This window comes from Bos taurus, chromosome 18, assembly GCF_002263795.3.
Source record: "Bos taurus isolate L1 Dominette 01449 registration number 42190680 breed Hereford chromosome 18, ARS-UCD2.0, whole genome shotgun sequence".
NCBI classification, from domain to species: Eukaryota; Metazoa; Chordata; class Mammalia; order Artiodactyla; family Bovidae; genus Bos; species Bos taurus.
In genome coordinates this window covers 14,557,241-14,582,182 of record NC_037345.1, presented here as the reverse complement: position 1 = coordinate 14,582,182, position 24,942 = coordinate 14,557,241, and the positions used below count along the sequence as shown (strand labels likewise).

The 24,942-nt window shown below is 54.6% G+C and overlaps 3 protein-coding genes and 1 long non-coding RNA gene across 8 annotated transcripts; 2 read left to right on the top strand and 2 right to left on the bottom strand.

Annotated features, from left to right (window-relative positions):
* The first annotated feature begins 2,944 nt into the window (after positions 1 to 2,944).
* On the top strand, positions 2,945 to 6,589 carry SPATA2L (spermatogenesis associated 2 like). The gene is made up of 3 exons (NM_001076502.2): positions 2,945 to 3,007; positions 3,216 to 3,519; positions 5,219 to 6,589. The coding sequence occupies exons 2-3, from the start codon at positions 3,217 to 3,219 to the stop codon at positions 6,143 to 6,145; spliced, it is 1,230 nt and encodes a 409-aa protein (NP_001069970.1). The 5' UTR covers positions 2,945 to 3,007; position 3,216; the 3' UTR covers positions 6,146 to 6,589.
* On the bottom strand, positions 6,590 to 24,397 carry CDK10 (cyclin dependent kinase 10). Of its 4 annotated transcripts, none has more exons than XM_059876904.1 (13): positions 24,315 to 24,397; positions 11,439 to 11,511; positions 10,750 to 10,821; positions 10,006 to 10,108; positions 9,783 to 9,864; positions 9,608 to 9,675; positions 9,127 to 9,179; positions 8,909 to 8,978; positions 8,302 to 8,361; positions 7,832 to 7,955; positions 7,621 to 7,760; positions 7,395 to 7,447; positions 6,590 to 7,205 (listed from the first exon to the last, which is right to left on the bottom strand). In XM_059876904.1, the coding sequence occupies exons 3-13, from the start codon at positions 10,766 to 10,768 to the stop codon at positions 7,099 to 7,101; spliced, it is 879 nt and encodes a 292-aa protein (XP_059732887.1). In that variant the 5' UTR covers positions 10,769 to 10,821; positions 11,439 to 11,511; positions 24,315 to 24,397; the 3' UTR covers positions 6,590 to 7,098. The 4 variants fall into 4 exon arrangements, with proteins under 4 accessions (XP_059732887.1, NP_001033666.1, XP_010812866.1 ...); NM_001038577.2 differs by lacking the exon at positions 24,315 to 24,397 and adding an exon at positions 13,614 to 13,733; XM_010814564.4 differs by lacking the exon at positions 24,315 to 24,397 and adding an exon at positions 13,614 to 13,724 and having other exon boundaries at positions 11,193 to 11,511.
* On the top strand, positions 13,818 to 17,666 carry LOC104974758 (uncharacterized). Its single transcript, XR_003030315.2, has 2 exons — positions 13,818 to 14,503; positions 15,713 to 17,666. It is a non-coding gene; the product is annotated as an uncharacterized lncRNA (long non-coding RNA).
* On the bottom strand, positions 15,365 to 24,917 carry SPATA33 (spermatogenesis associated 33). Of its 2 annotated transcripts, none has more exons than XM_010814598.4 (3): positions 24,818 to 24,917; positions 24,315 to 24,482; positions 15,365 to 16,665 (listed from the first exon to the last, which is right to left on the bottom strand). In XM_010814598.4, the coding sequence occupies exons 1-3, from the start codon at positions 24,915 to 24,917 to the stop codon at positions 16,460 to 16,462; spliced, it is 474 nt and encodes a 157-aa protein (XP_010812900.1). In that variant the 3' UTR covers positions 15,365 to 16,459. The 2 variants fall into 2 exon arrangements, with proteins under 2 accessions (XP_010812900.1, XP_024834692.1); XM_024978924.1 differs by lacking the exon at positions 24,818 to 24,917 and adding an exon at positions 24,729 to 24,804 and having other exon boundaries at positions 16,445 to 16,665.
* Between the last annotated feature and the right edge of the window lie 25 nt (positions 24,918 to 24,942).

Here is a 24,942-nt window from a genome sequence, read left to right as displayed (position 1 = left end):
GGGCTCTGCAGGAGACCATGAGGAAAGTGAGGCATGAGGAGGTGACTGCCTCCTCCAGGCCACACCTCCCAGAGCAGAGCTGGCTTTGAGCCCAGCAGGTTGACTCCAGAGGCCAGAGGGTACCAGTGGACATAACCTGAAGAGCAGGCACAGGCCCAGTGCACTGGGGCAGCTGTCTGTCTCGGGAGCCTTTGTGAGCAGGAGTCCCCTGCCCACCAGCACCCCAGGAACAAACAAGGAGGCACCCACCCACTCACCCTGCCCTGCTCTCAGAACTTGCGGCCTCTGAATTCCTGCCCTTGTCTCCCACCCCTGCCCTCTCCAGAGGAAAGCCCCCAGCCCTGGACACAAGTCCCAGCCAGCTGTGAAGCCTGGAGAGGATGATACCCCTGGTCCAGGGCTTGGTGGGGACATCTCGAGGATGGGACTGTAAAGTCTCCCTCACAGAGCAGGTGAAGGTAAATGTGGGTCTCAAGCTAGGCCTGACTGGGAAGGCCCCTTCCCCTGATCAGACAGCTTTCCTGCTGGTTATTCTGGGCCAGTCCTTTAGCCTCTCCCAGCCCGTGGCCCTCCATAGAATGAGTGAATGATGGATTCTTCACATAGAAAATCCTGCAGATCAACAACAAGAAAAAAGCCTTGTTCATAGACAGGCTATGAACAGTCTGTCTTCAGAAGAAGAAATTTTAAAAGCTAATCAGCATAAGAAGTGTCTGAAATCATTTTAAAAATCAAGAAATACAAAGTAAAACACAAGATAGGAAACCTAGGCATTGGACTGGCGAAGATAAGGTGGGAAAATCCAGAGGGCAGTGCTACCTGGGAGACAGGGCCACACGTAGTGTGCAGCATGCTGGGCCAAGGTAAGTATCAACTGATCCTCTCACCCACCTACTCCACTCGCGGTTGTAGCCCAAGGTCACAGGAGGCAGAGCAGCCTGCTGGGTGACAAGCCAGTCCACTTGGTGGCTTAAACACAGGACAGCCATTTGCTTTGCTCTTGAAACTCCTGTTTCGGCAGGATTCAGTATGGAAGTCTCATCTCTGCCCCCCTCCAGCATCAACTAGGTCAGCTTTCAAGCTGGGGTGACACAGGGTCCAGGGCTTAGGGTCATCTGGAGGCTTGCCTACCCCTCTGCCATCAGCAAGGGCCTTGGGGCTGTGAGGACAGTCATACGAGGCCCACATCCATTTCCTGTAACTAACTAGATGCCATAACAAAACACAAACTGGGGAGCGCAAAACAACAAAAGTTTACTCTCAAAGTCCTAAAGTCTTAAATCAAGGTGTCCACAGAACCATGGGCTGGCAGAGTGCCAGACAGATCCCTTCCCTGCCTCGTCCAGCTCTGGGGGCTCTTGTAGCCTCTGCCCGTGGCTGCAAGTCTCTGTGTCCATCATATGCCTCCTCTTGAAGTGTGTAACCTTCCTCCTCGTAAAGACACTGTTCTGACTTGGCTTAGGGTCCACCCTCATCCAGTCTGACTTCGTCTTAACTTGATTATATAAGCTCACTTTCCCAGGTTCTGTGGAATTTGAATTTTATCTAGCCCTTCATACAGTTGCTGGCATCCCCCAGCATGTGACTAGGTTCCAAGAGTAAGCATCTCAAGACAACAAGGCGTTTTTGTGACCTAACCTAGGAAGTCACACACTGTCATTTTCATTCTGTGTCCTCTATGGAAGGACGGTGCCAAGACCTACCCAGGTTCAAGGGTCCCACCAGAACAGGGGCCTGCTCCCTGGAGCAGCACACACAATCCAGAGAAAGCACCTGCAGCCACTGAGGGCCCAAGTGGAGCAGCAGAGCAGGACACGAAGCAGAACACTGTCCACACATGGGCCTGCACATTGGCAACAATGTGCTCCAAGGGTGTGTCCACCGCATTCAGCGATCGCCTTTGTGGGGGAGGGGAGCCGTGGGCAAGGCCATAGGAGATGCCACAGAGCGGCAGGCGCTGTGCACCCACCATAAACCACTGTAAACTGAGGAGCGTAGAAAGCGCAGCTGTTCTTCCTTCACACAAGGATGCACTTGGAGGTGTGCGAAGTCAGATGTCCCTTCAGGGTTGATGCGAGCCCGGAGGGGGCTGAGTCAAGTAAACAGTAAGTGAAAGATTGGAATGTTCAGCGGTGCTCGGCAAAACACCGCTCGGCTCAGATTCCCTACTTGGTTATGATATTCTTCTCAAAGTATAGAAATTTTTTCCCCAGTCAGGTCCCACTTGGCGTGGAGAGGTTAGAGTCCCAGAAATCGCGGAGCCTTGCCCGCCCAGGGAGCGAACCCCTCCCTCACCCTTCCTCCACACAGTCTTAACGGTGAGTTAGGCAGGAAAACCAAAATAAGGAAATTGGAAGCTGTGGCCCTTCTGGGCCTGGATGCCTGGAATCTTTGACCGAGTCAAAGAGGCCCACGTTGCTGTTCTGTTTTTTCTTTTGGGAGGCACGCACGAGGAACTCCCCAGCCCACGAATGGAACCCGGGGCCCCCAGCAGCGGAAGCGCGGAGTCCTACCAAATGGACCCCCGGGTTGCTATTTTAAATCACACGGAAACGCACGTCTGGCGCCCACCTTGAGCGCCGGCTCCGCCCTCGTCCCCATGTCTGTGTCAGGCCACGAGGAGGGTCCCGCCCCCTCGGGGTAGCCCCGCCCTCAAGATTCGTCCCGGGACCCCTACGTGCCCACGAGGAGCCCCGGTACCTGCTTCCCTGGCGGCCTAGCCTTCCCAAGGGACCAGCTCTGGCAGTCTGCCGCCGCGGCAGGAGAGCGCCCCGTGCCAGCCTAGGTGGGAGCGCCCGCCGTGCACCCCTCACTCCGCCCCGCGGGCAGTGCAGGTGCGTTGCATTAGTGCTCCCCTTCCCCGACCAGGCCCCGCCCCCGAGGAGACTCCGCCCAGAACGTCAGGGCCAAAGCCGAGGGGCGGAGCCGCCCCCAGCGGAAGCGCGCTATTGCCTGCTGAGAAGCCCGAACGGAGCGGCTGGCGCTTGGCACCGCTGGGGGCAGATAGGTAGGGCGGTGGGCTGCTGGGCAAAAGCGGATTTCTGCTTGGGAAGGGAGACTCAGCTGGCGCAAATCTCCAGAGAACAGGGTGCTGTGGACAGCAGGGGCGCTCAGCTGGGGGTGAGGGGGTACTGTGGACGCAGGCGGGGACTCTGGAGGCGCGGAGCACGCAGGGAGGGGCCTCTGGGTGCTGACACCCTACTCCTGCCCGTCAGCATGGGCAGTAGCTCACTGTCCGAGGACTACCGCCTGTGCCTGGAGCGGGAACTGCGGCGCGGCCGCGCGGGCGTGTGCGGGGATCCATCGCTGCGGGCCGTGCTCTGGCACATCCTCGTGGAAGACTTCGACCTGCACGGGGCGCTGCAGGATGACGCGCTGGCACTGCTCACCGACGGCCTGTGGGGGCGCGCCGACCTGGCCCCCGCGCTGCGCGGCCTGGCCCGTGCCTTCGAGCTGCTAGAGTTGGCCGCCGTGCACCTGTACCTGCTGCCGTGGAGAAAGGAGTTCACAACCATCAAGGTAGGGTGCCGGGCCGCATGGAGGTTCCCTGCCCCGGCTACTGGGTGCTAGGCACCGCCCGGACGGGGGCTACCGTTGGGATGAGGGACTGCAGGTGTCCACAGAGCCAGATGGGTTTCAGAGGGCTCAGTGTGCCAGTGTCCTGGGCGTGTTGGAGCATCTCTTGGCTGAGGTTTCCCTTGGTACTCCTAGGGCTAAGAACACCTGTCTGGGTACCTGCCTTCTCAGGGAATCCTGCCTCTTAAAGCTTGTATCGCTGCCCTAAGAGCGGCCTTGTGGCCTGTTACCATAGAAACCCTAGGACAGGTGCATGGGAAGGATCATTCTATGATCACCCTAATCCCTCCAGGATGTGGGCTGATCCCGTTTGTAGAGGAGGACATAGGGTGGATGTATTTCCTATGAAGTAGGCAGGGGCTGGGGGTACCCCTGCATGCCCTAGGGGAGCTGGCCTAGACAAGAACCTTAGCTCACCCCCCAGCCTGGGTAGAGGCTGTGCCCAGGGCCGGCCTGGCCCCTCCAGGTGAGCTGCCGGCTGGCAGGAGGGGGCAGGCTGCTTTGTGCTCCGGAGCTAATTCACAAGAGTGGGAAGATAATGACGTCACTGGGCACGTGGGCGGCTGCCTCCGCTGGTTGTCATGGCAACAGCAGCCTCTCTCAGGGACAGTGAGCTCTGGGGCTCACCGCTCCACAGGACATCTGCTAGGGCTTTCATTCATCCATTCTGACCAGAGGGCAGGATCCAGCCCCACAGGGGCCAGGAGCAGAATGGGCAGGCCTGTTCTTGAGACGCTAACTGGCTTCAGTGTTGAGCAGACCTGTATGGGATCTGCTGTGGCTTGGGGCAAGAATCCATTTCTTCCTCTGGGAAGCAGACAAAAGAACAGTCCAGCATAAGGTCCATTGTTGAGGGGTGAAGGCACAGCCCTGGGTATAATCTTACACACAATAGCTCCCCCATGTGTGGCTCTAAGCAGAGCACTCATGAGGTCCCAGATGTCACAGACTTGCAGACACATGGGAGACACAGATCACCATCCTAGGAAACTTTTAGTTCCTCTGCAGTCTGGAGCCTCCCAAAACTACACATTCCATCCATGTGGTGGGAAAGCTACACAGCCCTCTTTCCTAACAAAGAAAGCTCTCAGAAACTGCAAAAGTAGAGCTCAGAATAAAGTGTTTAGGTGGCTACCTGCTCAGAGAAGCAGAAAAACACCTCTATTTTTTGTTTGCATAACCAGACACTCAGCAGGTACACAAGAAACTAACTAGAGGAGCAAACCTCTACAGGTGACAGGAGGTGGAAGGGACTCTATGATGCAGGCGAAATGTATCAGACTTTTAAAAAAGATTGTGACGCCTAGGCCTGCCTCAGCCAGTAATATTAGAACCTCAGGGGTGACCCGAACACCTGTTTTTTTCTTTTTTGGCTGCACAGCTTTCGGGATGGATACCAGTTTCTCAACCAGGGACTGAACCTGGTGGAGGGAGTAGAGGAGGACATGAGATGAATGCATCTCCTATGAAGTAGGCAGGGGCCGGGGGTACCCCTGCATGCCCTAGGGGAGCTGGCCTAGACAAAAACCTAGCTCACACCCCCAGCCTGGGTAGAGGCTGTGTCCAGGGCTGCACCCCCTGGAAGGGAGCTCATCGGGTCTGCGGGAGCGGGGCTGCCACCAACTGACCCCCTCCCTTGCAGACGTTCTCCGGGGGCTACGTGCACGTGCTAAAGGGCGCGCTCTCGGAGGACCTCCTCATCCAGAGCTTCCAGAAGATGGGCTACGTGCGCAGGGATGCCCACCGCCTCATGGTGGCTGCCCTGCCCCCCGCCCGCCAGCTGGTGCAGGTGGCCCTGGGCTGCTTCGCCCTGCGGCTGGAGTGCGAGATCCTGGGTGAGGTGCTGGCGCAGCTGGGCACCAGCGTGCTGCCAGCTGAGGAGCTGCTTCAGGCACGGCGGGCCAGTGTGGACGTGGCCTCCTGCGTGGCCTGGCTGCAGCAGCGACTGGCCCGTGAGGAAGAACCACCACCCCTGCCCCGCCGTGGCTCCCCCACCGGGTGCCAGGCCCGGCTGGACCTGTACCGGGACGTGCAGGAGGACGAGGGCTCAGACGAGGCCAGCCTGTACGGGGGGCCCTCGCCCGGCCCTGACTCTCCCACCTCAGAACTGGCCTGTCAGCCTCGGTTCTGGGAGCAGAGTGCCAGACTGTGGGGGGCGGGGGGCGGGCCATGGGAGCCGGCTGAGGTCAGCAGCCCCACCTCCGGGGCCTCAGAAGAGGAGGAGCCTCAGCCCGAAGCCTTCTCCTTCCTCTCACTGCGTAGGGAGCTGCTTAGTCGGCCTGGGGACCTGGCCCCTCCCCATGCCCCTAGAAGCCCTGAGCAGGCCAGCCCGCCACCCATCCCAGAGCCCCCTGGCTACCAGATGCACACTTGCCTGGCCCCAGGAGCCCTGCCCGCCCTCTGCTGCGACACGTGTCGCCAGCTGCACGCCGCCCACTGTGCTGCCCTTCCCAGCTGCCACCCCGGCCACAGCCTGCGCACCCTGCGTGGGAACAGCCAGCGGCGTCTGTGGCTGCAGCGAGCCCAGGTGGACGCCCTGCTCTACGACAGCCCTGCGGCCGGGCCCTAGACCCACCTGGCCCCAGGGCAAGGGCTCTCCGGAGAAACTCCGTGGTGCTTTTCTGGGGCTTGTCCCACCTCAGGCCCCGCCCACTGGCCACCCTGCTCCTCCTGCCATGTGGAGTCTGTACCCTACCAGGTGAGGTGGGGACTCACCCTCCATGGACAGCTCCCCGCTGGTCCCACCCCCGACTCTGGAAGGCAGGGTGGGAGACCTCAAAGGCTGCCCACCCCAGATCCAGTGGTAACGGCGCACAGATGCCAGCAGCCATCCCCAGCTCACTGGACTGGGGGTGCTCTGCCCACCGGGATTCCTGGGGCAGGTACCAGTCTTCTGTGGGCCTCTGCTCAATGGTGCCCCCACCCCAGGCCGTCTGCCCCCCTCCCCCCACACCTGTCACGTCACACAAATCACAACCTCCAAGTACATTAAAGGACACTGGCTCCAACCGCGTCTGAGGAAAGCGTTTATCTCTCGAACCACCCCCATTCCCCATGGGCCTCAGAGAAGGGGCGTGGGCACAGGGCACAGCGCAAGGTTCTCACTCTAGGGGTCACAGAGCAGCTCAGACTCAGTCCACATCTCCATCCCTCCTCCCCTCTCCGTGTCTCCCTAGCCCCACCAGGGGGTCACCTTGGCCTCTCCATTCCAGGCAGATCCTGCAGATCAAGTGGGGACAAAAGTGACCATACGAGGTCTGAGGTCTGCTTGTCCCAAGCCAGCAACACCTGCTGAGACGGGCTCAGCCAGGTTTCCTCCTGGGAACCGAGGGCCTGAGGCCTGGCCACAGGTCGGACCCAGCCCAGCCGCAACGTGGAGTCACAGCCCGGTGGGCCGGCCTCTGGGTGGCTGGGCCCTCAGAGTGTACCGCTGGCATCCCCAAGGTCCACACTCTGCTGTCCCAGGGCAGAGGTGGGCAGGGGCACAGGAGGCGGCGTACTCAGCTGGAATACCTCCACCTGTCAGGGTCTGCCGCGCCGGCTCTGGCTCTCAGTGCCCAAGGATGTGGCCGGGGTGGCACGCTTGTTACGATGGTGGGGGAAGGTGGGCATGAGCTCCGGCTCGCAGGCTGGGGGTGGGGGGAACGGACTGCATCAGCCCTGAGTGAGGGAAGGGCCCCACGCTACCCTCTGCTCCCCTCCTGAGCCTCCCTATGTGGCCCAAAACAGCCCCTACCCGCCTGGGCCCCACCACCCACCTGCCTTAACCCCTACCCTACACAAGGGCCCCCGGCCAGGTGCCAGCGGGGAAGACTCACGCAGGGGCTTCTCCTTGAAGTAGGAGCTCTCCAGGCAGTCACCAGCCGTCGCCCTGGAGAGGAGAGCTCACTGTTCACAGGGCCCAGGCCCAGTCAGGCTTGTCTCCCACACAGCTGCCCCGCAGAGCGCCCCCTGGTTCCCCTCCACACAAGAGAAAGTTGGGTAAACCAACAGAACCCCACAAAATCGGGCCTGACTCATGCACGTGTGGGGCTCTCTCAGCACCTTTTCTTAGGGTCGTACATGAAGAGGAGGTTCATCAGGCGCAGGCCAGCCTCTGAGAGCCACGGGAACTTATGCTTCAGGTTGTTGTAGGGCTGCTTCCGCAGGCTGTACTGGCTGGCCAGCGGCAGCTGAGAGAAGCCCTGTGGGGAGGGGCCGGTAAAGGCCAATGGCCAGCAGGGGCAGGAGGGAGGAGGGCGGGGCTGGCACTCACCGGCCAGATGTTCTCACTGGGGGTCCCCAGCAGCTGCACGATCAGGTCCACCTGGTGGATCTCGGAAGTGCCGGGGAGAAGGGGCTTATGGGCCAGCAGCTCAGCCAGGATGCAGCCCACCGCCCTGCAGAGGAGTGCGGGGTCTCCTCTCAGCTCCCTGGCTCCGCCTGGACCAGTGCCCCAGCTGCTGGGGCGGAGGCTGGGGGCAGAGCTGGGAGGAGGTCATGATGGGATGACCACTGGGGTCTCCAGGTGAGCCACGTGACCTGGCCTCAGCAGGCCTCTTATGGCCACGAGGGCAGGTCCTCAGTGATGGGGCTGTCTCCCTCTGCCTCTCAGGACCCCAGGCATAGGCCCATCTTCTTGGGAGCTGGGGAGACCCCAGCCCCAGAGCTGTCCACCCCCCCGCCCCAGGTCCCACAAGACCACCCCACTGTCTGAGAGGCCTGGGAGCAGCGTCCACCTCTCACCACATGTCGATGCTGGTGGTCTGCGTGGTGGTTCCCAGCAGCAGTTCAGGGGCTCGGTACCTGCGAACAGAAGCCCCTGCTTTGCATCTGGCAGTTCCTCTCCTCCAGCCTGGCCTCCACAGGGCACCCACCGGCCACCACCCTGCCCTGAGAGCCAGAGACAGCCTGGGATGAGGGAGCATGAACCTCAGCTATGGCTGTCCCTTCCACGAAAGCTTGACAAACATGCTGCTATTACTGGGTGAGCCCTGAGTGCTGCAGTGTCCTATGCCGGCCCTTCTACACAGGCGGGGGTGAGTGACAGCACAACGCAGCCTGCCCTGAACCACAACCCGTTTTGCTTCAAAATGTCAAGTGAGAAGTAACTGCAGAAACCGGCGCTGTTCCCACGCTCCAGTGGTGAAGCCATCTCCCCTCTGAGCAGCGCCAAGGCCAGCTGGGGGCGGGGCTGCCTCAGGACAGAACAGCACCCCATCTGGATGGGCAGGTCCCTCCCCGTGACAGCACTGCTCTTTCTTGGCAGCTGAAAGACCTCCAAGATGCTCTGGCCACTTCAGCATGACCCACCCACACCCGCCCAAACTTCCCCTGGTCTCCAGGGACTTACCAGAGTGTGACCACCTTGGGAGTCATTGGCTTCACTGGGATGCCATAGGCCCGGGCCAGACCAAAATCCGCTGAGATGGAGGCAGAGGGATGGGAGGGAGAGTGTCACCCAGGGAAGGCTGACCACTGCCACCTCGAGCCAGTGTGTAGTGTGCAGGGAGCTTCTGGAGACCAGCCTGCCACCCCAGTGCAGGGGCACTCATGGACCCCTGCACCCACCTGTCTTCACGCAGCCCTTATCCGTCATGAGCAAGTTAGAGACCTTCAGATCCCTATGACAGAAAGATAACACCAGTGGTTCCCAGAAACTCGCATGCAGGAACAAGGTTGTTACCGCTGCAGCAACACTCAGAACGCTTCCCCACACATCTCGTCCTGTTTGTACTTTTTAGGAGGAGGAGCACAGGTAATGCAAGGCCATTCAGTAGCTGGAAACAGCAGAGAGCTCTCAGTGACTTCCTGAGAGGTAGAGTCCTGCCCCTGGTCCCCCCCAGGGCCGCACGAGCCACCCTGCACAGGGAGTCCAGGTCCCTCCCCGGCCATCTGCCTGGCAGAGGGGAAAACAGGTACTATGCTGTCCCGCCCTCCCCTGGGACCAGTTACAGGAGCTCCACTGCCTTGAGGTTGCTCTACTCCCCTGCGTGTTGGTGCTGAGTCAGTCTAGTGGTCACCCCGCCCCCAAGCCACAAGCCCCGCCCACCTGTGGATGATGAAATTCCGGTGCAGGTACTGGAGGCCCCGGAGCACCTGCAGCACGATGCACTTGACCTGCAGAAGGCCAGGAGGTCTGCTTTTGGCACAATGTGCCTAACAACGGCTTGGGAAGCCCCCCACCAGAGCCCCCACTCCCGGCCACCCCAGCCCACGCCTCCAACCTGGGCCTCAGAGAAGGGTGTTGGCATGTTCTCCAGAAGGCTGGCCAGGTCTTGCTCACAGTAGCCCATCACCAGGAAGATGCTAAAGTAAGAGGGAGAAACGCATGCCACCTCCCACCTCCTCCCAGGTGAGCCAAGGGAGCCTCCTGGGCAGCAGGAAGGGAAGTAGGGAGGGGGCTGGGCAGGGCCTAATGTGGGGGCAGCAAGCAGACCAACCGCTCACCTCTCCAGGTGGTTCCCCACAACCACCTCCTTCAGCTCCACAATGTTGGGATGGCGGAGGCGAAGCAGCAGTGTGATCTCTCGAAGGCTGCTGATGGGGACCCCTGCAACCAGCCTGGCCTTGGTGACCCCATCTCTGCAGCTGGCCCACTCAATGACCCCACCCCTGCAGACAGGGACCCCTGACAGCCAGCTGCCTCGGTGACTCCCAGCCCTACCTGGCAGAACTCTGCCTGCTACTTCATGGAGAAGCAAGGCCATCCAAACCAGCACCTTTAACCCTCTCCTCCTCCATCAAACACAAGCAGCTCTCTGTACTGACCACTGTGTATGGCAGCCAGCCCCCAGTGAGCACAGCACAGCCCTGCAAGCACAGGCGCCCAAGGGGCAGTCAGCAGGGGTGCGAGCAGCACACAGGGGCTACCTGCCCAGGCTTCAGTGGGAAAGCCCTGGGGAGGGTGACGCTGAGCTGAGACAGGAGAGGAGGCAGAGTCAGCCAGCAGGAAGGAGAGGACAGATGAAGGGAATGAACTGCACACGACTCAGGGGAACTGACGCTAGGGTGTGGAGGAGGGGTGATGAGCTGGAGAAGTCCAGGGGAGACAGGCAGGGCCAGACTGCAGCCCCCTAGAGACCAGCCTCCTTTGACCATCATGCAGGCGCCATTCAGGGAGCTCAGGCAACTTGCATCTTCCTAGACCCTCCCACTTGAGTGCAAGTGGTGCAGCGGCCCCTCCCAGCTCACCATCCTTCTCCTTGTCCATCCGCACTTTCTTCAGGGCGACAATCTCATCTGTGTGGGTATCCCGGGCCCGATCTGGAAGGGAAGCGCCTCCACAGTAGGATCCAGGCCCACCCCCTGCCCTCCTGCCACATGGGGGCACCCTTGCTCTTCTTCCTTGACTGCTGGTACCCTGTGCAAGCAATACTCCAACGCTGGGAGACAGGTGCTCCCTGGGGAGTCCCCTGGTTTGAGCAGATAGCGGGCCCCCAGCTAGAAGAGTCTCCCTAAACGTTTCCTTCTTAGAGTCGGAGTGCAGACCACTGCTTTGCGTTCTGTGGTTTCTGTGTTCTAACAGCAAATAATGTCCTTATCGTGAAAAAAGCAGCCTTATCTTTATGAAGCTGATCCCTAGAGCACTGTGGGGATTTCTGCAGCTTCCACACCCACGGCAGGGTGATACACACCGACGTCCCAGTGGCTGTGGCTACACTTCTGGCCACTGTCCCACGGTGCTACACTTGATCGTGTGATAGCGCCCTCCACTCACAGGGACACATGAACAATCTGATGCTTCCGTTCACTCAGTCGTAGTATGAAATCGACAGCAATTATACCAAGGATTAAAGGTCACCTGCACTCTCCTTCCAGCCCTGACACAGCTGCTGCCAGGACAGTCCCTGGGTCCCAGGCCTGCCACTGTAGCCACTCACATACGATGCCATAGGTGCCTTCCCCAATGCGATTCAGCTTCTCAAACTCCTTCACGCTCCGGCACCGTCCCAGCTGAAAGAGAGAGGTGCTGGCAGTGAGGGGATCTGGCAGCTAAGGGAACCAGAGATGGATACTGACACTTAAGCTGTTCCAAAGAGCCAGCACCTGTCCTGACCACACACTTGGGTTTGCGGGTGAGAAAATGGGGTGATGATACTGGCCAGACACTTTGAAAATGAAATCAAAGTCGGTCCAACCATTCCCTTTCAATCCCATGGTCCAGATGTGTGCTGCCTAAAAAGAGTAACTACCAGCCACATTTGGTTAAAATTGACTAAAATGAAACTAAAAGTTCATTTCTTCAGCTGCATGAGCCATGTGAAGTGTTCGAGGGCCCCATGCAGTTCATGGTGGCCACAGTGGACAATTCAGAAGACACAACGTTTCCATCATCACAGAAAGTCCACTTGAGCAGCAATGGTCTGAACTATGCTCTGGGCAATTCCCTGGTGGTCCGGTGGTTAGAACTCTGTACTCTCAATGCCGAGGGTGAGGGTTGATCCCAGATCAGGGATCTGAAATCCCACAGGCTAAGCAGTGTGACCATAAATAAATAAATAAACAAAGCTCTGGACATGAAAAAGCTTGAAGACCTTCACAAAGCATCTACCAAACACAGTGGCAGAAACTGTCTCCAACATCCATACATTACTTCTTCCTCTGCGTTATGAAACAATCCCAAGGGAACATGGCAACCCAGATGGTGGCCCGAGTTCCCAGTCTCCCTTGCAGCTAGGTGTAAACATGTGACTAAATTCTGGCCAGTACGATGTACACAGAGGGACAAGCACCACTTCCTGACCAAAGGAAGCTGGTTGCTCTTCACTCCTTTCTGCCTCCTGAGGCAAGCTAGGATTTGGTGGAGCAAAAACTGACAACCTGAGTGCCTGCAAACCTGTGTGATGTTAGGGGCACCAGAAATAAAAGTCCCGTCCTTAAAGCACTGTATTTTGGGGTCTCCAAGTTCTAGCAGAGCCTGTACCCTAATACACCTTCATCTGTAGCACTTCCTTGTGGGTCGTACAACATGCGGCAAGTTTCAGGTTCTAAACTGCCCCTCTCTTGACTCTCTGCCTCTATTTACCTTGCCCTCCATCTTGGGAAACCAAGTTAGGGTCACCTGGCTCCAAATGAACCCTTCCCTCATCCCATCCCAACCTAATTGCTTCCCTCTTTCCCCCTCTCTCTGCGGAACCCCTGGTGCTTCCTGTACACACTGCCTTTAGCGGGATTTTGCTCTTGCTGCTCCCTAGGTCTAGCAAGCCCACCTGCCTCCTCATCTGTGCATCCAAAACCTAGTCACACTTTCCCGCCCAGCAGAAATGCTGCCCCTTCTCAAAACTGCTTCCTGAGCCCCAGCTGAAAACATTTCTTTCTCTGCAAAATCCCCTGACACTTTGGTCTTGCAGCACTTACAATTGCGCACTTTGCACTGTCCTCGTCTAGGTATGCCTTAACTGAGATTAGTTGCTGCGTTTCGGTGAACAACGCCGGGGGGACCGCTCAAGGCTGGCTCCTGCGCTCACTCATTCAGTCTGTTACCGTTCTTACTGGACACTGACGCGGCCTCGCACAGCACCAGCAAGTAGTCAAAACAACCCGCCACCAGGGATCACACCTGCCCCTGCACGAGCCGTCTACCTTAGTAAAACCACTCGAAGCCCCTAAGCTTCACCCTTCTCACCTCTACGAAGGGTGCTCGAAAGGACTAAGTGACTGACACACGGAGAGGCCCCGCACGGAGCAAGGCACAAGCGGAGCTGCCGGGTCACAGACGGACCCCGCCCAGTGTACCCACAGGCTGGTAGGAGACACGTCTCCAACACTTCCCACGACTATTCTCCCCTAACACAAGGCGCCCGTCCCGGACGCAAAACTAAGAAACGCCCGCGCTGCAGCGCGCTCTTGACGAGGAGGCCGGCGACCTGAGAGCCGGCCAGTCCCCGGGGCGGACGCTACCCTCGAGGACCGCTGGGGTTGCCGTTCCCGCTGCTGACGTTTCTGGCGCTCCTGGCGCTCCTGGCGCTTTAGCGCGACGCTGAGGGCCCTAGTACGTTTCAGCCCCGCCCTGCCGCTAGCGAGGACAGAGCTACCAGAACAGACCCTCTTCGTACCCTGTGCTCTGGAGGCACCGTGAAGAAGCCTTCTTTACGGACACACTTCAAACGGATCTGCTCCGGCTCCGGCTCCCCCATGCCGAGAGCAGCCCCTCGAGCTTCCCATTTGCGCAGGCGCAGACCAGGGATCCTCTGCGCAGGCGCATGGCCTACTTCCGGGGCGTCCGCTCCTTAGCAACAGTTACCAAGGAAACCTCCCCAAGATCCCCGAGAACCTCAGTTTCTACGAAGCACTCAGACTACCAAGATTCTAGCTTTATTTTAGTTTTAAGTACGGTGGCTCAGACCGTAAAGAATCTGCCTGCCATGCAGGAGACCCTGGTTCGGTCCCTGGGTTGGGAAGATCCCCTGGAGAAGGATATGGCAATCTGCTCCAGTATTCTTCCCTGGAGAATTCTACAGACAGAGGAACCTGACAGGCTATAGTCTATACAGTCCATGGGGTCGCAAAGAGTCGTACACAACTGAGCGACACACACACACATACACACACACACAGGCACGTGACTGCGCTGGCGCGCTGCGTAATGGCCACCGGAGGAGGAGGAGATCTGGGGGTTACGATGGGTCCCAGGGGTGCGGGGTGGGGGAGGGCGGGGAGGGGCTTGGGAGGGCGGGAATCTGTGGTGTTCTCCCGGCAGTGGGAGCTGTGCTTTAGAGCTCTCCCTTGGAGCCAAGAAGGGAAAGGCTTGGCAGAGCCAGGGGGACTGAGAGAGAGTAGAGGGCGCGTCTGAGAGATGTGGAAAGAACTGACACGACGTGGCGACGGACGGACTTTGGGACCAATGGGTCCCCTAATACATCCTTGTTGAGCACTCACTACGTACTTGCCCATGTCCGAGTCTGCCCTACGGCACCTTACATTCTCACTGGAAGCAGTAAACAAGGTAAGTCATGTACACAGCCTGCTCAGGAGGAAAGACACTGTAAGTGCTAAAATACTACTAATGTAAGTGAAGGACATTAGATAATTATGAAAGGAGATAATGAGTCAAAATGATTTAAACTAGTTACCACATTGACTTCATTCTGGTTGTTTTTGAATTCTGATAAGCTAAACTTATAGCTAATAACGAGATTAGAATTAATGCCATAGTAAATATAGCTTTTCCTGTGGTCATGTATGGATGTGAGAGTTGGACTGTGAAAAAGGCTGAGCGCCAAAGAATTGATGCTTTTGAACTGTGGTGTTGGAGAAGACTCTTGAGAGTCCCTTGGACTGCAAGGAGATCCAACCAGTCCATTCTGAAGGAGATCAGCCCTGGGATTTCTTTGGAAGGAATGATGCTAAAGCTGAAACTCCAGTACTTTGGCCACCTCATGCGAGGAGTTGACTCGTTGGAAAAGACTCTGTTGCTGGGAGGGATTGGGGGCAGGAGGAAAAGGGGACGACAGAGGATGAGATGGCTGAATGGCATCACTGACTCAATGGACATGAGTTTGAGTGAACTCCAAAAGTTGGTGATGGACAGGGAGGCCTGGTGTGCTGCGATTCATGGGGTCGCAAAGAGTCAGACACGACTGAGCAACTGAACTGAACTGAAATATAGCTTTGGAGGCTTCCCAGGTGGCTCAGCAGATGTGCCAATGCAGGGATGCAGGTTCAATCCCTGGGTTGGGAAGATGCCTGGAGAAGGAGATGGCAACCAACCCCAGTATTCTTGCCTGGGAAATCCCATGGACAGAAGAACCTGGTGGGCTACAGTCCTTGGGGTCACAAAAGAGTCGGACACAACTAAACAACTAAATAAGTTTTTGGATTATTTGCTTGAGATGCTTAGGGCAGGGTAGGAGGGCAATTTCTAGGTCGAATGATAGAAATGCAACAGCTACTTGCAATTTTATGGAGGAGAAGCATGCTGACCCTCTGTGATCAAATTCACCTTTGTATGGGCTTGACCTTTCTGTATAAATATTTATTCGTGGCAGTCAGACTGCATAAATAAATGTACTAAATAAATACAAATGAGTATATTAACAATGTGTTAGTAAACAATGTCAATATGAGATGTCTGTTTTCCTGATTATATCAAAACTCACTGACTGGAAGTCACTTGTACTATTTACTACTAAAAAGATATGATGCTCCTCAACAGACAAAGACAGAGCCCCTCTGTATGCAGCCTGCTGATCATTCCAGGAATGAAGAAAGCTGGCACACACTGTCACCAGACTAAACATGTGAGTTCAGACAGGGCAGGATGCTCTCCAGCCAACCCGGAGAAGAGTGGACTCTGACCCGAGGGCTGCTGATGAGGCTGGGACACCTGAGGCTGTGAGTCCCCTAATGGCCCCTCCCCACTGGAAGCCCTCAAACACAGCCAGAAAGAGGGGAAGTTGTCAGCTCAACTCACCTTCCCCCCCGGGTGGCTCTGACAGAGCCAGTGTTCCAAGTGCTGGGGCTGCGTCTACGTTCTCCGCATCATGTGGTACTCAAGCTAAGAGCCCTTCTCTGTTCTGGGTGCTGACACCTCAGAGTCCCACCTTTGGTTCCGGGGTGGGTACACCTCCTTCACTTCCACTGTTGGGTGCTTGTGCCATGGCCCTCTGGTCCTGAACGGGAAGGGTTCAGTTTAGAACTGCAAGAGATGGCGGCCTGATACCTCTCAATCGTGATGTGCAGGCAGCCAGTTCCAGCAGGGCTCATCTCATGATCACCCCACGTTCACTCTTGGAGCCAGGGTCACTCTTGCCCTCTGCCAAGCTGCCTGCCAGTATCAAAGAGCTGGGGAAACCTTGCTGACTGAAGGGGCACCTGCAGGTTTTCACAGGATGGGGTGGCCCTTCTGCCATCACCACCGAGACACTGCACAGGGAGGAACCACAGCTGCCGGGGTGCCTGTTTATTCTGTGGTCTGTATGTTATAGGCGTCTACTGTGCTGGGGTTTCTGTGTCGGGAGTAGGGACCCTGCTCAGCCCGTTCCCGAATGGTTCTCTGTTCCTGCATTCCCATGGAACCATAGCTGATCACAGTCTCTTTTGACGGTGTGGTGATGATGATCTGTGGGATGGCAAGCTTCTTCTTTTCTGGATTTACATCAGGTTTCTCTAGAAGGAAGGAAAACATCCAAGCATTTCATAAGTCTGTGTTAGGGCCAGAGCAAAGCAATTAGGTTTGTGGCTAAGGAAAAGAAATGAGCGAGGTTGAAAACAGTCAGAACCCTAAGTGAACATTCCAAAGCTTAAACCAAGCAACAACTCAGACACGCAGGTGGTGAATCCAGGAGGCGCCCCCTCCATGAGGAGAACAGGAGAGGCACCCCCACCATCCTGTGGAGAGCCTCAGCTCTGGGGCGGCCCAGAGACAGACGCAGGAGAGATACCTGGAAGAGGCAGGGTCTGCCCCACAGGTGAAGGTTCAGACACAGTTTCCACAGGATTCTAAACAGAGTGGAAGCTCTCCGTACAGAACATCATCAGTGGGGGTGCTATAGAGCTGGGGGCCACAGCGTTTCCTCAAACTCGTTACGATCTCCAGGAATGCACAGGGCATGTGAACCACTACCAAATGCTACAAGCCTAAATGCAGAGCTCCTTACTGCTTCCACCGTTCACCTCCTGCCTTGCTTCCTGGAGGTCACCACTTCGGGGCTCCTCCACCTGGGCCTCTGTTCAGCCCTACAGAGAGGTCTTTGTGTCCCGCGTGCGCACATGTGTCCTGAACAGAATTAGAAGACATCGTCACCTGCTTGTTCCTCACTGAACACCTCAGGAACTCAGCCACCTGGAGGAGGAGCAGCAGCCCATTCTGCGCCAGACATTGCTCTGAGTCCTGGAATAGCGACCCGCACGTTTCTGAGGTGGGTCCTTTAACACCTACGTTTTACAGAAGGAACTGAGGCATAGAGCAGTGCTGTCACCTTCCCAGGGCTGGCAGCCGAGGAAGATGCTGCCACCATCCAGTGCCACACACACAGCTTCCATGGTTCTAACCATGGCCGAGGGGCCCACGCCTGCACTCAGCTCAAGAGTATCCTTTCTTCTCCTTTTTATCATAAGTCAATGTGCATTTCATTGTATTTTGAATTAAAATTAAGATAATTTCTTCATATCGATTTACACAAGCTTTTTTACATATTGTGGTTTAGTTGCTAAATCGTACCCGACTCTTGAAATGTCACGGACTGTAGCCCGCCAGGCTCCTCTGTCCATGAGATTCTCCAGGCAAGAATACTGGAGTGGGTTGCCATTTCCTTTTCCAGGGCATCTTCCCAACCCAGGAATTGAATTTGCCTTGCCTTGCAGGCAGATTCTTTACCAACCGAGCGGGTATGTTATATATTAAGACTACTTAAAAATATTTACCTAAAAACATTTCACTTAAAAATAATCCACACTGGTTAAAAGCTATATTTGGAATGCTGCTTCTTGCAGACACTTCACACATACTTGCTGCTGGAACCACACACTGAGTCTCGCAGTGACCACACCCTCCCCAGCTGAGCACAGACAAGCCTGGAGTTCACTGTGGGGGCCATCATGCTATAACAGCTCCCTTTGATGAATATAACTTAGCTTAGTTCCAGTTTCTCTGTTTAAACTATGCTGCAGTGAACATTCTTGCATTTATGTATTTACAAACTTTTGGAGGTTTACCTGTCGGGTAAGTTACTAGGAAAATGTTGGCCAATATTGTCAACTTGCTTTCCGTAAAGATTAATTTGTGTTTCGCTAAGAGATTATCACCAGGGACATTTCTCCACATGCTTCTGCTTTTTTCGTTTTTCTAAACCTTTTCCAAGGCTACAGTGACCGTGGAAGTGCTCATTCCGCCCTTGTATCTTTCTGTGAATGAATGTCATTCTGCATTTTCTACTTTTACCTTTTTTGTGTGAGCTTTTTTTTATATTTGGGAAACTCACTGTTAGGGATTTATTAAATATGTTACAGATAGCTCCTGGCTTTTTATTACAGCTTCCTTCTGCAACAGATTCATCCATCTGTTCCTTAATGGCTTGTAGTTTGTCAGACTGGAAAAGGCACCCCCGGGTCCAAACTTGTAAAAACCATTCACTCGTTTCCTTTTCATACTTACTTTATACTTGTTTTCTCAGTTGTCTAGTGAGATTGCCTATCTCCCCCAACCACTACCATCTTTACCACAGCACCTCTCGGGGCCCCACTGGAGCACGAAGGACACCGTGAGTTCATCACTGTGAGACACGTTCACACGTCAGAGGGTTCTATCTGTTCTAGCCACTTTTCCAGATGCTTCCTGCCATCCCTACACTGTTACTCTTTCACGTGACCTTTGGGCTAATTTGGTTCTGTTCTCAAAATGACCTGTGCTCTTTTGCTCGTGTCACACTGACTTGCTAGAATAAGGGTGAATTAACACCGTGACGCTGCTGAGGTTTCTAACCCCAAACAAGACTCCTTGCATCTTCCTCAGAGTTTTAAAGCTTCTTCATTTAGAAACACGAATCTTTTCACAGTTCTTAATGCACACAGCCTGCACTATTTTTCAGTTACGGCCTGCAAGTTACATTTTAGTGGCCAACGTAAAACAGCACACACATCACCACGGGCTCCACTGGGTCTGGAGTCCAGCCTACGGTTCAGCTGTCAGCCCAGTCGTGTCCTCATCTGAACCTGGAGACCTTCCACAGCCACTCAGGTTGTAGGCAGAGTTCATTTCTTTGTGGGCCAAGGACAAAGCACTGTCTCCCTGCTGGCTGGCGACTCTCAAACCACGGGAGCTGACTGCTTCACAGCCACCTCTCTGATGCTTTCACCTGTTTCAAAGGCTTCTCTGATGAGCTCAGGAATGCTCCAGAAAAGTTCCATTTGGGTTAAGCCAATACCAAAGGTTACTAACCTGATCCTGGAAGCCTCCCCCATCCCCCTCCCAGGGATGACCACACGTAAGGGCAGGGGCTCCTACAGACTTGTTCGCAGAACTGCGATCTGGGGGCCTCTGAACCCACCTCCCACGTTACCAGATGCCTTTAGTCTGACTTCCACCCACAACGTGTCTGGGCTCTGGACCTGTCATGTGTTACTCTTTGACCTCTTGTTTCTGTTGTAAATATTTTTTGAGCTTACCATTATTTGTTTTACATTTGTTTATAGAGGGCTGGGGAGATGTTTTACTTTTTAATGTAGTCAAATCCTTCAATATTATCTGTAATGTCTTTGCTCTGAGGTTTAGAGAGATGTTCCCAATTGAGGAATCAGAATAAAATGTACATCTTATTTTTTGTAGGCACCTTTTTCTTTCCCCCAGTAAGGAAATTTTTTTTAGATGACCACACACTGTCAACTGGAAGATGGTACTAATTGCTCTTTTCCTTTCCCCTTTGAGTTGCCTGATCAGTTTACAGTCTACCTTTTAAAAAATTTTAAGTAGACTTGATGTACATGTAGTCACTTTTTATATTCACTCAACCCATCTAGAATTTATCAGAGCATACAGCAGGATGTTACAGTCCACCTTACATTCTCTCTTAAAATGTTAAGGAATCTTCCTAGCACAGTTTATCATACAAGCCTTCCTTTTCCCATCTGATTTTGATGCCAGCTTTATCATACTCTAATTATATATAGACATGGTGACATCGATACATACACAGTCACTCTTGTCCATGTTTCCCCTTTCACTCACCTGCCCTTTTTATATGGTAGCCATGTTATTTTAATTATTATAACTTTTGATGTCTTTTAAAATGTTTTACTTTGACAATATCAATTCACAGAAAGCTGCACGAGTAGCCCAGAGAGCTCCCTGCTACCTTGTCAATTGCCCTCAGCGGCAGCACCTCAGGTGACTCACCTCAGGCGACTCACCTCAGGCAGCAGAACATATGCTCACCTCAGGTGACGAACAGGGCCGACTGCGGTGCAGTGAGTGTTCTGAGCCGTGTGGTCACCTGTAACCACTACCAGATCCAGACATTGGACAAGGCCCGTCTTCCTGCCACACTTCAGTCCCGCCCCACCGCCCCCAACCCCAACCCCTGGCAGTCCCTAGTCTGTCCTCATCACTATCATTTTGTCATTGGAGAATGTTACATAAATAAAATCATGCAGCATATAAATCTTTGGAAACTGGTTTTTCACATTTTTTTAATAGTTGATAATACAATACAGTATTTCTATCAGATGAGGAATGTTTTTTTTAGCATAACCACAATGGCACTGTCACATCTAAGGATATTATCATTGACTTTTTATTATCATCTAATACCCAGTTTGATTATCTCAAGAATAACTTAGCCCAGATCCAAACACTGCTTTTTGTTCATAGGTCTCTTAAATCTCCTAGCAACTGCTGTGGACTGAAAGTTGGTGTTCCCCTCCCTCCAAATCATATGTTGAAGGCCTGATTCTTGATGTGATGGTATTTGGAAGTGGGGCCTTTGTGAATTAAGGTTAGATGAGATCATGAAGGTGAAGCCCTCAGGAAGGGATCAGGAGGAAGAGGGGACCACAACCTTCTTCCTCTGGCTGCGTGAGGACACAGCCATCAGACAGCTGTCTGGGATCCTCACAGGAACACAGACAGATAGGGGGCCCCCCAGGCTCCAGTATGATGAGAAATGAGGTCTGTGGTTTAAACCAAGCCCATAGGATTTGCTTTTTACCCCTGGGTATGTGGCATCTTAGTTCCCTGAGAGGGGATCGAACCCACTCTGCGTGCAGTGAACTGTAGACTCTTAACCACTGGGTCGCCAAGCAAGTCCCCAACCCATGGTGTTTGTGATGGCCACCTGATCAGACCTATAAGACAGCTCCTTTTCTTCAAGTCATTTATTTGTAGAAAAGTTGGTTGTTGTTTTTGTTTCCAGAAGATTTTGCAGCATTTTGGAACTGGCTGACTGCCAACTTGTGGTGCCTTAGTCTCTATAATGTATGTTTCTGGGTTTTTAATGCAAAAGTTGAAGTACGGACAGAAGCAGCAAGAAGCGAGCACAGTACAATACATCTGCATCACCAGCTGCCACAACTACAAACCCGGTCACACCTGGTCTCCACCGCAGCATGCACTCACCTGTGTTCTGCTTACTACACTGCTGGGTAGCAACTCAGCCTGACCTCAGCAGCTGGAAATAACCACTTTCTCACCATTTTATGGGTCAAGTATTGAGCAAAGGCTCAGCTGGACAGTTATCACTGTGGTTTCCCAGGGGCTACAGTCAAATGCCATCTGAAGGCTTGACTGGGCTGGCCACGGCGGACACCCACTCACCAGGCTGCTAGGTGCTGTGCAGCAGCTCAGCTGCAGTCGCTGTAGGCTCGTCACTTACATGCCCATCACCCGGGTGGGATGCGCTATGCGACTGCTGCTCCCCCATGGCCTCCCCAGCGGCCGGCGCAGCACAGCTGGCACCCAGGTGAGCCTGCCAGACCCTGCCACCCTTCATCGCCCACCACCTGGAAGTCACTTCAGCCACTCTACTGGTTACAAGACAATGTCAAACCTGAAAAGGTTTAGAGAGGGGATGAAGACCCCCGAGGTAGGAGAAGCATTGAGATCACATCACAGAACCTGCGGAGAGGGAGGGAAGCAGCATCTGTGAAAACACGTACTCTCCTTCACCTGGCAATCCAGCACAACTATTTACACTCAGAATACTGGGGATGCAGCTCTAAGAGACAAGGACTCATGTGTATTCCATTCCATGTTTTCTGAGGCATACTTCAGACCAGACACAAGGCACAGTTCTTAAGTGTTCAGCTGCAGTTTCCCATATCCAAACAAGATGCAGAACTTTCCAGCATCCCACAGAGCTCCCAGGGGCCCTGTTTCAGTCAGCACACCTCCCCTGACCCTAGCCCAGCAATCATTCAACAGTAGTAAAGCCCATTTTTATTAATTGTATAATATACAGAATTTTTTATTGTTGAACTCATCATTTCTCTAAGGTTTTTATGGTATTAGGTTAACCTTCATTTCTTCAAATATACTAGGGAAATTCCTCAGCTTTAAAACTTGGATGTTGGGACTTCACTAGTGGTCCAGTGGCTAAGACTCTGCACTCCCAAGGCAGAGGCCCAGGTTCCATCCCTGGTCAGGGAACTAGATCCCATATGCTACAACTAAAAATCTCACATGCCACAACTAAGACCCAGAGCAGCCAAATAAAGGAATAAATAAAAACTGTTATTTTTTTAAAAATGACTGTGAATGAGAAGATGCCCCTGCCCTTCTTGAGGTGGTCCTCCTGGCAAACCAGGTATGTGTCTTCACTCCTGGTTCCCACTAAGGCCACCAAGTGCAGAGGCTGGTCTCACTCAATAGTGTTCCCTGGGTTTACTCCACCTCTCTGCAGCATTCAACACTGCCAACAAGTTCTCCTTTCCTAAAACTTGATTCAGTATAATTTAAAAACCATGAAACTTACCTGTGTAAAGCATACAACTCAATGGGATTTAGTAAACTTTCAAAGTTGGGCACCCACTGACTGAGTCTTTAAGTCTATTTCCATCATTCTCCGAAAAGCCCTTGTGCCCACCCTTGGCCCAGGCTCCTTCCATATGGGGTTGACTTTCCTGGACTTTTCACGTAAGCAGAGCAGGATCTGTGTCTGGTTTCTTTCACTCGCATCTGCTCTGGGGTGTGCTACCCAGGACAGCGTGTGCCAGGGTTGTGTTCCGTGTGATGGCACTCTTCACCTGCTTTCTGGGAACTCCACCCTCATTCTGCCCCCGAAATTAGGGTGTGACACACACGGCCACACCTTTGCTTGCTGGCACAGGTCCAGCCCGTCCTGGAGAGCTGGGCACGCAGGCCTCTGAGGGACGGTGCCCTTGCTAATACGAAGCAAGATAACACCTCTCACAAACGAGACATAGTCTGTGTGCATGCCACTGAAACCTGTCCAGCCCTCTGTGGACCATGGACACTGAGGGTGGCCAAGTGTGAACACACAATCCTGGATGCTGCCACGCCCAGGGCCCAGCCTCTGACCTCTTCTTTACTTGGAGGACACTGAGCCCCTTGGTAGTAAAGCTCTTCTGTGACCAGCGGCCAAAAGCTTCCTGACAGACTGGCAGCAATTTTCCAAACCTCCCCCTAGGACTCTGGCCCTTCCTGCCTTATATAAGAGCTCGTGAATTGGAATTTGAAGTCCAGGCCTCGCTCCCATGTCCAGTGTGCTCCCCTCAAACGGTTTTCTGCCCTTGATGACCCCAAAGGGGCCTCAGTGTGAAGCTCTGTGCCCAGCTTCTCTCTCCTCCATACCTTCCTTGTTGGATGCACTGGCTATCCATTCTCATGGTCACCAGAGCCCACTTGGCTCCTCTCTTTGCCCCCACATCCTGTCAGACAGGAAGTCCCCTTGCACAGCCCGACTACCTCCTACTCTCCCCACCAACCACCACCCCACCACCCCCCTCACCCCCGCCCCCTGCCAAGTTAGCTGCTCAGGCTCCAGTCTGTGGAATGCGGAGGGAGTGGCAGGCGGGTGCCAAAGGTGTGCAGCCTTCGGGAGGACTACAGGCTGGTTTGGGTCTGCACATGGCTTGGCCCTTCTTGCTGTGTGTTACGCAGCTACCACTTGGAAACTTAAAACCAATTACATTAAACTTAAATGCAAACTTATTACATTTTTTACGAGAACTCTCATATTTACCTCCTAGATAAAGGTCCCCAAACCTTCTCCATCATCAGGGCACGCCCCCTGCTACTAGCACCCCACCGCAGGCTCCTGTGCGCCTCATCCTCAAATACACGTCTGGTTTCGGGAGTGTCCTACCTCCCACTTCAGATGAAGGCCACTGCCGCTTAGCCGCCCCTTTCTCCTCACGGAGGCTCTCCGCAGGCTTGGTGTCCGAAGGCTTCTTGGACTCTCGTGAAGGTCTGTCCACCCGCCTTTCCTCAGCCTTTGAAACTAAGTAAGTGCGCCGGGTCTTCGACTCCTCATCTGAAAATACATGTGCAATTAACTGGACCTATTTTACTGAGTCTGGGCAATGGACCCCATCCTTCAGTTGCCTGCTCTGTTTGGAATGAAATAAGATAGCTTGAAAGACTTGGGGCACTCCATTTCCCTACATGTGAATACTTCCCCGGATGAAAAGGTCCCCGAGGCACCGTCCTCAGAGAGGACCCAGCGCCGGAAGATTTACGGGGGCGGGGCCGCGCCGGGAAGAGGCCACCGGCCCTTTACCTTTCCCCAGTTTGCGTTTGCTTTTGGAAAGGCCCATAGGTGAACCCACCGCCCCAGGCCCCCACCAGAGTCAGTCCCAGCCCCTGCACCTAGTGGGCGCCCTGCCCACTGACTCACAGACGCCGGACAGCCGCCACCCAAGCCTGCGCGGTCACCACGGCAACACCACCTCCCGCGGGACCAGCCCATCCTCTCGCGAGAGCGCCCCGCCTCC

Bases quoted from the DNA above. Each gene is read 5' to 3' on its own strand.
- CDK10 (NM_001038577.2), bottom strand. From the start codon at position 13,694: ATGGGGGAGCCGGAGCCGGAGCAGATCCGTTTGAAGTGTGTCCGTAAA. The intron at 7,956-8,301 runs GTGAGAGGTGGA...ACTCCTCTGCAG, and splicing joins ACCACCAGCATCGACATGTG to GGCGGTGGGCTGCATCCTGG. The intron at 7,448-7,620 runs GTGCTGAGAGAG...TCTCCTCTCCAG, and splicing joins ATGTACGACCCTAAGAAAAG to GGCGACGGCTGGTGACTGCC.
- SPATA33 (XM_010814598.4), bottom strand. From the start codon at position 24,917: ATGGGCTGGTCCCGCGGGAGGTGGTGTTGCCGTGGTGACCGCGCAGGC. The intron at 24,483-24,817 runs GTGCAGGGGCTG...ATGTATTTTCAG, and splicing joins GTGGGCAGGGCGCCCACTAG to ATGAGGAGTCGAAGACCCGG. The intron at 16,666-24,314 runs GTAGGACACTCC...CCTTCCTTCTAG, and splicing joins GCCTTCATCTGAAGTGGGAG to AGAAACCTGATGTAAATCCA.
- SPATA2L (NM_001076502.2), top strand. From the start codon at position 3,217: ATGGGCAGTAGCTCACTGTCCGAGGACTACCGCCTGTGCCTGGAGCGG. The intron at 3,520-5,218 runs GTAGGGTGCCGG...CCTCCCTTGCAG, and splicing joins AGGAGTTCACAACCATCAAG to ACGTTCTCCGGGGGCTACGT.